The sequence below is a fragment of the Poecilia formosa genome, unplaced genomic scaffold (assembly GCF_000485575.1).
Source record: "Poecilia formosa unplaced genomic scaffold, Poecilia_formosa-5.1.2 Scaffold292, whole genome shotgun sequence".
In the NCBI taxonomy this organism is placed as follows: Eukaryota; Metazoa; Chordata; class Actinopteri; order Cyprinodontiformes; family Poeciliidae; genus Poecilia; species Poecilia formosa.
Window position 1 is genome coordinate 161,800 of NW_006800231.1, and position 11,865 is coordinate 173,664.

The window sequence follows — 11,865 nt, forward strand, 5'->3', positions numbered from 1 at the left end:
TAGTTTGTAGCTGTTATGTTTGTAACACAAAAGAAATCGAAAACTTTTGCTTCAACCAGATTTTTCATTTTTATTTCTTGCACATTGAGTGTTTAATGCATTGACTGAAAAATATAATAAATCTATAGAATAAAGTATTGTGCTTGTGGATTTTAAGATTGATCAAAATAGCACTAAAAAGAAATGTCATTTTGAACATGTTTATTTATGAGGATGTACAGGTGTTGTCCAAGTGTGCCATTTGGAGTGTCCAAATGGCACACTTGGACAACACCTGATATACAAACTTCAAATGACTGTAGCTCCTCAGTGGTTACAGATCCAGCTGGTGGATTCATGTCAAAACAAACCCCAAGGTGTCATATCCTTGTGACAGGACACATGTTGGCTACACATCGGTGGCTTTAGATTTAGTTTCTGAGTTGACCAGTCAGAAATATTCCAGAAAGAATTCAGGCATGTCAAAACGAGCTCAAGTCGCTCTCTGGATATTATTGGCTCAGAAAAAGCCATTTCATAACATTATTGGTCAAATGCAGTGTCAATCAAAAGGGGGGACTGTAGGCTGCCCAATAAAAGCGTCATTATCGACATCGGCTGAGTTTAAACCCTTAAATCTCACCCCCGGAAAATACAATGGAAAAATGACACGTGGGCGTTCCGGTGCGGGTTAAGAGGTTAAATGCATGGAGTACCTGAATTGAGAAATGGTGTGAATTTTACGTCAATAGACCCCCCCTCCCCACCCAAAAAAAAAACTGTTGCTGTTTTTAATACTTATTTTCCCTGCTGAATGCAGGATGAGTTGGAACAAAGAGTTAAACCACTCTACTACTACAGCTAGGAAGGAAAATGGTAAAACCAATGCATTAAACGAAACACCAACAATAAAATTCTAATTTAAATATGCATTTAAAAATGGTTAAAAAAAGGGAGAAAGAAACAAGGGAATCAATAAAAATGCAGTGCAGGGACTCCAGTGCAGCTGGTTAACAAGGCAAGCAACATATGGATGGATTAGTAAAAGAGGGAACCAAATGAATGGTGTCACAAATGGCAGTGGACACATGCAGTAGGAATGGCAAATTATGACATGGGTGGACAGTGCAAGCCCCTGCCTCTCTGTTCAGCTATGCATTGTCGGTGGAAGGGAAGGAGGGATGGATGCCATCTTTGAGTTGGCAGTTGCTTGTCAGTTGGTTGCTACAGTTCTTGCACGGGATTTGCGTGGAGATGGCAAATGATGGGGTCAATGGGAGGTAAGGTAAGGCTTGCGAAATCTAAGATCAGGCTGCAATTGAGATGTCTGTTTGGCCACAGATTCTAAGATGAGGCCCCTGACCCCCCAACCCAGGTTTATGTCCTGAGAAATAGTCCTTCTACCCCTGAATTGGTTGTCACATGAATGTTCAGACAAGACAGGCAATCAGGTACTATCACCAGGAAGCAGGAAGCAAAAGAGGGAGCAGAGGGACAGAATCTGTGTAGAGTGTAACACAGGGTTGGGGGTTTAGGTGGGTCCAAAGAGCTAAGGGGTCCCTGGGACTACAGAGAGGCTCTTCTTTCATTAAAATATGAAGAAAGAGGGAGAGACACGGTGAGGAACAACAGACATCAAACACTGGGAGTCAGAGCAAGGTTTCCTGCGCTCTTCTTCCGTACTGCAGACTTCTGTTGATGTGTTGCTCCACTTCCTTAACGAGCTGAAAAGAAAAAGGGTTAGCAGCAGTCACATTCCGCTGCTGCCCAGCCAGGGGCTGCAGTGGTGAGGGCCAGAGACAAACTGTGAGAGAGATAAAGAAAAAAATATGTCCTTGTGTTTTCCTGTGTATGGCTGGTTAATGATGTAACATCGCCAACACCAGCTGGCCTGACACATTGTCCCTCTCTTAAGCCATCACTATTGTTAAATGTCTTGGAAACTCCATACAATTTTAAAAATTGTACATGACTGGAACATGTGGAAACGTGATTCAACTTCTAGCACACAAGAGTATGGAAGATGGGGGAAATGCATGACTGCAGAATTGCATCTGACAATTCAGTCTGTCCATAAGTAAGCATAAAATTGCAGTTGAAAAAAATGTCATAAATGTCTATCAAGAAATGCATTGCTTAGCATAAAAATGCAAGAAAAAAAATCACAATAGTTCCCATACTCTAAATATTGAATAAAAACAAACCCAAAATGGAAATGCTGTGTGTGAGAAAAAATTAGGTGTGCTGTAAACAACCAACCTCCACTGTGATGAGAGAAGAGCAGATCGGAGCCAGGCGGCTGACAACGTTAATTTAATATTTGCAAGAGTGATCAACATGGACTGAGCTGTTTCGTTCACTTCCTCCGCTGCCGTCGCCAAAACTACAGGAAGATTACAATTCTAAAACAGAGCAGAAAACTAACGCCATCGTTCACAGATTCTTCTGTTCTCTGATTGGCCTGGTAGTCAAGTGTCCTTTACTCCAGAAGATTTTCTAACATCATTAACTGTTACCCTAAAAACAAGAGGAGTTTTGGCAGTTTGGTGGTCTGGACCATACAGGAGTATTTTAACACGATGCCAGAATGGAAAGAAAATAAGAGAAGCAATCATTGCAGCTCAACATTCTGGGAAGGGGGGGGACACATTTTCTTGGTAATTTCTTGTCTACAGCTTTACTGGAAGAAATTTTGTTCACAAGTGGAAAACATTTAAGGCAGCTGTCACAATCCTTCCAGGATTACACAACAAATTCACTTTAAGGTCAAGCTTAGAAAAAGAGCAAACAATACCAAGGGTGTTATGTCAGTCTTTACAGTTGTCTATTAGCATTTTAAATGTTCAAGCTGATGTTGGTACAGTAAAAAAAAAAGACAAAATCAGTATTGCTTGTTTGGAAGGATTGCAAAGCAAAATACTCTTCATTTGGAAAAGAATATGACAGCGTGACTTAAGTTTGCAAAGTTCCATCTGAATGTATCCCAGGACTTTTGGAGCAATGTCGTTTGGACAGGCGAGACTGAAGAAGATTTGCTCCACCATAAGCCAATGCCTAATATTTGATGAAAAGTACAACAAGATGGTAAAAAGGAAATGATTAGGGTTGTTTTGGATGATTGGAAGCTTGTGGTCATTTTGCTTCATAAACTCCTCTTAACACTCAAATACTCTACAGTTAGAAGTGAAGTCATCTGCCATGGTATTGCCCAAACTGCATAGATTGTGAAAAGGAACAATGGCTGAAAGGAAGCAAATCTGCAGCAGAATGTCTGAAGACTGAAGACAAAAGAATCGAGGCATGAAGAGAAGTGTTCAGACTTCAATGAACGAAGAACTGTAAGAGCGAACAGAGGGCATGAATACATTCATAGTGATGTGAGAAATTATGACAGTTACTAAAGGTGGATCAATTAACTCTTGAATCTTTAGGTGTATTTGTCTTTTTTTTTACACTCAACGTTTCCATCTTGGGTTCATCTTTGTGACTGTGTTTAATGTAATGTTGGTTCTGTGGTTTTGTACAGTCAATGTTAGAAAAAAAGTATTGTATAGAGATAATCATTTCTATCATGTCCTCATACATAAAGTCCTAGAATTGAAAGTGAGAGAACTTTCTAGTGTGACAAGAAAAAAAAGTGATTAATTCTGAGTATGTATTTGTACCTTGAGGTTACAAAATATAAAATCACGAAATAAATGGTGGTGCCATTAATCCTCCACATTTTTCAAGCATTTGATGCTAAAACACATGACAACCTGTTACTGGCACTGCAGACCCCTTCAGGTGTCACAAGCCTGTATCAGTAAGGAGGAGTTGAAGAAAGAGGTAAGGAAGAGCATCCGCACTTACCTGGAACATTTCATTAATCTTCAACCAGTTATAAAGGCAAAATGAAAAAGTTTATTCTGAAACAAATATAACTAATATATTCAAATATCGGAACTATCCCTTTGGAAAACAAATTATTGTCTTCTGTTGTCTCCTCAGCGCTACACCAGAATTATTGGCAGCGCTAAGACCTGCCTCCTGGCTCTGATTGGTTGTTTGGTGTATTTCTACACATAGCAGTAGGACCGCAAGGAGGAGACAGATGAGCTAGATTTTTTTCACAGATTATCTGTCTCATATTACTCTGTCAGGATGTAGTGACAGTTTTAGCAAATGTGTAAAAAATTTTTTTATAAAAGTTAACTACTGCATCTTTAAGACAACTCCACTTGTAAGGTCAGTTTTACTGAGGAAATGTGTGTACAGCAAGCTAGCTATCCAAACAGCTCAGTAGTATCCAAGCTAACGTAGCATCCAAGTAGTATCCAAGCTCTATTAACTAAAAACAAACTCAAAGTTTGATTAAATTAAAGTTCCAGCTAAAAGCTTAAGAATGACAACCACAGTAAAAATCAGCCCATTTATAGAGCAATATGTTTGGATAAAAAGTCACATTAATAAATGTTCATGAAATCAGCTTGAAAAACCAAAGCAGCTCTTGTTTCAGGGTGAGATTTAAAATTAGCATAAGTCAGGAACTGGATCTTAACAAGCAGCAGCACTGTGCAGTAGTGTGTTCTATCTGTGCTGTTTTTACTTTGTCAATTGGCAACATTCAGTTAATAAATGTTCAAAATGTTATACTTATCTGCCCATTTAAAGTCACAAGTTTACATAATTTGGGAGGCCATGATGGCTGTCACTCACCGATGCAGGTCTTGCTGTCTGAATGCAGGGCGTACTTTTGGTGGCAGCCACAAACCGGCCCTGTGTCCGTATCCTCACATGTGTGCTGGCACCCTCCATTTCCATAGTTACAAGTCACTAAAGAAAGTGCAAATGTAAATGTTATATTTTGCTCTGAGTCTGTGAGAAATGACATTGTGTTTAATTTTTGTTTTCTTGTAAAAATCAACTCCACTGATCACACCTGTGTAGAGTTTCACTGACGCATTAAAAAAAATCTAACTTCAACCAGTTCTTACTGTTTGACAAAACAGTAAGAATTTATATTCAGAAAGGTTCCTGAAAAGTTTCAGTTTTGGGATACAAGGTTTCTGTCTGAATGAGAGACTTTTGTAAAAAGAAAAAAAAAAGGCTATTTATGTCAAACAATAGTATGATGTCAGAAAAAAAAGTTAAGCAAGAACCAAAGGGTTCAGTGAGTTTTCAGTTCTTTTGCATCAACATTTAAATACAAACATATTAAATAAAGTGGAGTCAGCCAGGAGCAGCTGGAGGACATCAGTGGGTAATTCAGTGAACTGTGCATTTCTTGGTTGGTTAAGCTCCACATGTATCTAAACCCTCATCACTGTTTCTGTCCATTCTTACAGACGTTCTAAGTGTACAGCAACAGCTGAACTGAGAGAAAGACTCAACATATTATGTCACCCAGTCAGATTTAGGTAATATTTATACTGGTGATGGGAGTCCACTAAAAGTTTTAATCAAATTAATCTCAAGGTCTGTAATTAATTAATCACATTTAATTGCATTTCAATCAAAACCCATTTATCGACCAAATAAGAAACATGCTCACTTCAAAAGGCCTTTTAGCAGCTAAATTATTGAATAAACAGACAGCTGAGCTCAATAACAATGATATGTGTTGTTTTAAAATCTGTTATTCAGGTTCTTCAGTCATCAGATTGGCGCAAAGTTTTATTCTATCCATTCATCTTTCCAGAGTTTCAGGAACTCCTGATGATTCATGGAACTTCTTCATAAATGTGGACTGTAGCCGCTGACTTTAGCATTGGGGACGTCTGTGCTGCTGCTACATGTTTAGCATTAAGATGCTATTTCAGGCTGGAACAACTTCAGTCTTTGTCATCCATTGCTGTTGTTTGTCACTTTATGGGTGTAACAGAAACAAGCAACAGGCAGAGGAGAACCACTCTGATTTACACTTGAACCACATCAGAGTGGTGGACTGGAGACGCTCCAAAACCAGGAAGTGAACTACAGCATTCTGGGTAAAGACAACCAAAACAAACATGTGAGTCTGGCACTAGTGGGAGAAATGGTTTGTACTCTTATACCAAAGAGAAATCCTACAACCGTTAACATTTGTTAAATTTTTTACACTTCAGTTCTGTTAACATTTTGTGAAGAAGGAAGTTGCTCAGTGTCTTCTTCAGACATTTTCATGTCATTTCCTTCCGTGACTGGTGCAGCACCCCCACAGGCGAGTGGGGGAACAGGTTTCTCAAAAGTACTGGATCATTTGACACAGTGAAGTGTGAAAGAGAACCACAGCAGCTAAAAATGTAACAAATGTTGCAATTTTGGTCCCCAATCAAACCCAGTCTACCAGACTATCAGGTGGGAAAACACCCCGAGTGTCTTTTTTAACTTGTTTACTGCTGTTATGTTCCGTCATGCTCAACAGACCGACACGTTACTGCAACTTTTACTGCTAGTGAAATATTACCACAGCGGAGAACACATTATAGCTTTACAGAGACTTGTGCAGTGCTCACACTGTCTGTAAGAGGAGAAAAAGATATGATGCCAAATAAAGTGCAATTAAAAGCTTACTTCCCCCCCCCCTCAAAAACAGCAGCCCTGCATTCCATGGCTGAACACACTGAATGAGAAGTGAGAAAAAGCAACTGAGCTGTAAAGAGTTATGAATTCCCACTACTGAATCCTTCAGCACCTTCAGTTTGGGTTGACATGCTCAAATGGTTTTGGAATTAAATGTCCACCCTCATATATTACCACAAAGCCTGACTGGAAGCTGTTAATCGTGCCTGTTACTGATGTTTATCACCAGAACGGCTCAATCTTTTCTACCACTACGTAAACGCAAGAAAAACAGGCTAATAAAGAAAGCGGTTAAAGATTTACTGCTCTGTGGAACTGGGAACAAAATAGAGTCAACTGAATGTAAATCTATGCTCTTTGCTAGATGTTTGGTTTTCCTTTCTAAATATAAATATTTATGTATATATCAAAAATTTGAAAGAAAAAACAAAAACTGCTCTCATTAGCCATGTTGCTAGGTGCATGATGCTAGCTCCTTGCTGGCTCCCTTTGCACCTCAGATCTACTGTAACTCTTCGTAGCATAAATTTAACAGAAACATTTCTTAGAAATGTTCATCTTTACATCGCTCAGCTGTTGCAGAGCGATGTAACACGCTGCACACTCATGATGCAAATCAGTGATCTGACCACATCAGAGTGGGGCCCTACTGGACTGTAGAGACCACTGGAGTGCAGTGAACTCATTGTTGTGTTTAAGAAACAATTTTGAGATGATTTGAGATTTTTGATGCCATGTTGAGTCCTGCTGGAAGTAGCATTAAGAAGTTACGTAGTTATGTATTCATCTGCTTGATGTGTGGTAACACAATGAGAATTCCCAGCACAGCATGTTTGGGTTGAATATTAAATAAAATTAATTACTATTGAATACTGTCTTTATTATAATTTTAAAGCACATTTAAAATTTTACTGTACAAACAAGTAACTATGTTAACTATAAAAATGCTGTATCAAACATGACTTAAAAGAAATTTTTCTTTGTAATTTAATGTCTTGAATTTGGGCCTGTGTATCTTTAAAAACTAAAATTCATGGCTCCTCTATTAACTCATTAACAATGTTTTTACCAGCGTTGAACTGAGAAGTAGCTTCTATAAGGAGCTCAGCTGATGCACAGTTCCACCAAGTGTTTGCTAATTGCTGCTGCTGGTCTGAAGGAGCTGAGTGGGGTAGTCATGGAGGAGGAAAGTTCTGTGAAACAGAAGCTTAGAACCTTGGAAGCTGCAGCTCTGAGGAGGAGCTGAGTCTCAAAGGCGGTGCGAGCTCCACCTAGGCATTTTGCACAGCTGAATGGTTGCCATGGAGATTAAAGGATTTCTCAAAGATGCATGAAAAGAATAAAGGTAACACTCCACATATGTTTTTGATAAGGCAATAACATTATAACTTGATGCAAAGCTCAAAAAAGTCAATTTTAAATAACACTGCCCCTTTAAAAGTTGACTGGTAAAAATAGATTATGACTGGATAACAGAAACACAGCAGCCTAGTGCAAACTCTGCTCTCCAGCCGGATGCATCACCAGTCCTAACACTTTTATATCTTCCTTGGTCAACCTGGATGTTTTTCTCCTACAAATGAATTTTGCCTCGATTTATAAAAAAAACTATAGAGATAACTAATTAACTATCCAATATCCATCCTTATTGAAGGATAAGGATCAGTTTCTTAACTGATTGCTTTCTGCTAAACCATCATGTGAAACATCTCATTAAGGTCTTTTTTACCTGCAGACTCATCTGCATGTGAGAAGACATTCTTATTAGAAATGCAAGTGACAGTTATTGTATCTTTGTCTTCACATCTGACAAAATGTGTCAATAATTACCAGAGAATTGAATGAAATTATTTATGTATGTTGTACAAGCACGTAACGTTGTTTCTGATGAAGGAAGCATTTTAGTTTCTTGTCTGTTATTTATTCCCAAAAGTAATGATTCTATTTTTTTGTCACAGCATGAGGATCAGATGTGATACATACATGTGCAGTCTTTCTGGTTTTTGGCCAACTCAAAACCAGGCCGGCACTCGCATGACACCCCACTTTTGAAGGGCGCTTCCCTGCAGATGTGAGCACAGCCATGGTCTTTGTTCATGCAGTTCATTCCATCTGTTCAAAGGAAGAGGACAACAAGACATGGGGTTTAATCAGAGGCATTTCTGAGTCGCATCGCAAACTAAAGCTAAAATTCTAAACTTGATTTGTTCCTTTCCTAAAAATAAAAGAAAAGAAAAAAGTCATAGTAGAGTTGCACTACCGATCTGATTCACACCAAACGAATCCCATCAATGCTAGCTAGCAGGTAGCTCTACTAACGATTATCTTTTCTAAGAGGACAACCTGATATTCAATGTTGATGTTTATTTCTATTTATGGTTCCAGCACCAAAGAACTGACTTGCAGATCAGATGCTGCATCAAAGGTTACATGCTGCCCGACATGTTTATATGTGAAAGTATGAAAATTGTTAGAAATCAGAGAATATTTTCTTTAAAGGTCACACATTGGAGAGTTTTATCTCAGGTGAATAATGTTTTGTCATCAGATTTAGTTCTTTACACTGAAGTTCTAAATTGATTGGGGCAGGAGATGCACACAATTGTTGAAAATCAATATAGAAAAAAAAAAAAAGAAAAACACAAAAATACCACTCAAAATTTTAGACAACAAATTATGTTTTCAGTAATGCCTCATTTTAAAGAGACACCTCCTGTTCAGTTGGGATGATTACATCAATTGTAAGAATGTGCCTAAGTCATTGTATCCTGCACATCTATGCACAGATCTCTTCGTCTGACTCAGTTCTTAGTCTGGTGGCCAGACTGGCTTATCTTTCCAAAACTTTCCTGTAAATCCAGCTATGGTTCTTAACTCCAAATTATGCTTAAGTCCTTTGTGCTTAAAACTCAGAGAGAAATAGACATTAATACAACTTTCGATAAACATTTACAACATGCACTACTAGAGTTGTCTACCCACAGTCTAAACACATAGTGTCCTCGGTTTCCATGGTGAGTAAGGCCTCTTTATCTGACCCAAAATGGTTTCAAGGACTTCAGCATCGCACCATTTTCCCTCACAAGTCCCCTTCACAAGCGAAAAGTGTTTCCTTAGTAACTGTTAATGAAACTGTCCACTTCCAGTGGACTATTACATAAAAGCTCAAAACAAAAGAGGTTTCATAGACTTTAAAGGAAAATTTCACTTATTTTTAATTTAAAAAAGGCGGAGATGCAAAACAATAAAAGCAGTTGGTAGAAACAGGTTTGAAGAGCGGCCAACACAAGCACCGGCCATGTTTTAAAAGTAAACTCATAAGTAAGCATTGTTTGTACAATCTATTAAGACCTGGGAGAAGTCAAATAAACCGAGGCAGAAGGAGAAGTCGGACATAGACCGGTCACTCAGCACAGTTAAGCCTAAAACAGCAAACAGAGTAGTGGGTGCACATAGATGAGATGAGGCCGAGACCCAGACCCAGGAAGGGAGAGTCCAGATCTCACTGACGCATCCGCTACTCCGTCACTGATAACCAGCGTCTGATCTGCTGACCTGTATGAGATATGAGGTGAGATATTTCTATGGTTCTGGTGCATAACCATGTTGATTACTTTTCTTTATTTAAAACACAGTTGATTTAGCAATGATCAAAACTCTTATTTTCTTTCCTAAACAAATTAAACTGTGCTTTTTAATATGAGTAAAACATGCCAACAGTAAACATTTACTAGTCATATTCAATAAATATGCATATGCTTTCTGTTGAGGCTCATTTGTCAGATTAAATCTACCTTTTGAAAATAACCTTTAAGCAGGCATTAGCATACTTTGCATAAACCCACTTTCCTGTAACATAAAATATATTATTTATTGGTCTGATATAATATTCTGATTTTAAATCAGCTACACATGGAAAATCATCATAATGTTGATTTCCCTATGTAATGAGCATCATAATGAGCAACATTTGGATTTGACACGCACTTCATATGCGTGTCAAATCGCATATGATTTGACACGCATGTGTCTTTCAATTATGTTGTAAACATGCCAACAATTGCTAAGTGTAAAAAACCCTGACCACGAACCAGTGACATTTGTGAAATCCTGACCCTAACCCTGTTTTCACCCAATAAGTGTATTCCTTGGATGAAAAAGAACCAATCACAACCAACAAGTCAAAATGTCTAGGAAGAGACAGAAATGACAAAACTGTGAGATTTGAGAAAAACACAAGAGAATAATCTACTTTTTGTAGCCTATCAATATGTAGTTAAACTACATGCTTACTTTAGGCGATTATGTTTGCATTTGCAGATTTATTCAGCTACCATACGACGTGATCCTTCAGAGCCAACTCACACCACTGTGACATCATCATGTTTTACAGTAGATATAACACAAATTGGATAATGTGCAGTGTTTTCTTAGACACAGCATTTCACATCTAAACCAGAAATCTGAATTCTTCAGACTTCTTTATAAGTTCATAGTTTCCCTTTCCACAGTTCCAAACAGTGACGATTCCCAGAGCCTCCTCTGAGACCAGGCTACCAGGCTTTGATTGGGAAACGTTCAGTTCAAGCTGAAACTGAGTAAACAACAAAAAGTTGTAGTTTCATCTACTTTATACCAACTTTACACGTAGAAGAATCAATTTGCAGCCAATACTACACATGAGTACTCAACAGAAATGTCCCAAACATTTCTGAGGTGTTATGACTTCCTACATTCGTCCTGCTATCAAAGCCCTGAAGAAGGAAGAAAAGATCAATTCAGTGAAAAGAGACATGAAACAATAGCAAAGTTGGTACAGAAGTCTTCATACACACAGGCTTCCAGAGGGTTTCTTTCAACATTGGTTTTCTTCTGACCACTACGTCTTAAAGGCCGGATTGGTGGAATCCATGAAGGACAGTTTTTTCTGTCAGACAGACTTTGAACAGAATGTGATGCAGTTTGAAACCATGTGATGCAATATGAAAACACAAATTAGAAAGAACTAGAACGATGCTTTGAGAGTGAATAAAGACAACAACTGAAAAACAACTGAATTATTTTCAAAGAAGGTTATCAAAAACATCGGATGACTATTCTTTTATTCACTCAGGAGTGAGCAGAAGTTGATTCAAACAGAGGCCTTAAAATTATTAATAAATGGGAAAATGTGAACTTAGAGTGTTTTCACATCTGATAGTCACACTGGGTTCAGTTAGGGACTAAAATATGATTTTTTTTCTTCATATTTTCAGCTGCTGACAGCTAATACATATCAGGTATGTATCTTATTAACTTTACATTTTCTTTGAGAAAATAACATTGACTATGTTATCTTTCTTT

At 38.1% G+C, this 11,865-nt stretch overlaps 1 protein-coding gene across 2 annotated transcripts in view; it reads right to left on the bottom strand.

Moving 5' to 3' along the window:
* The window catches only part of scube1 (signal peptide, CUB domain, EGF-like 1), a 94,459-nt gene that overhangs the window by 44,597 nt on the left and 37,997 nt on the right, over positions 1 to 11,865 (bottom strand). For both annotated transcript variants that reach the window (XM_007572007.2, XM_007572008.2), the window contains exons 5-6: positions 8,506 to 8,634; positions 4,678 to 4,794 (exon numbers count right to left, since the gene is read on the bottom strand). In XM_007572007.2, the coding sequence (XP_007572069.1) occupies positions 4,678 to 4,794; positions 8,506 to 8,634 (246 nt within the window). The remainder of the gene's footprint in view (positions 1 to 4,677; positions 4,795 to 8,505; positions 8,635 to 11,865) is intronic.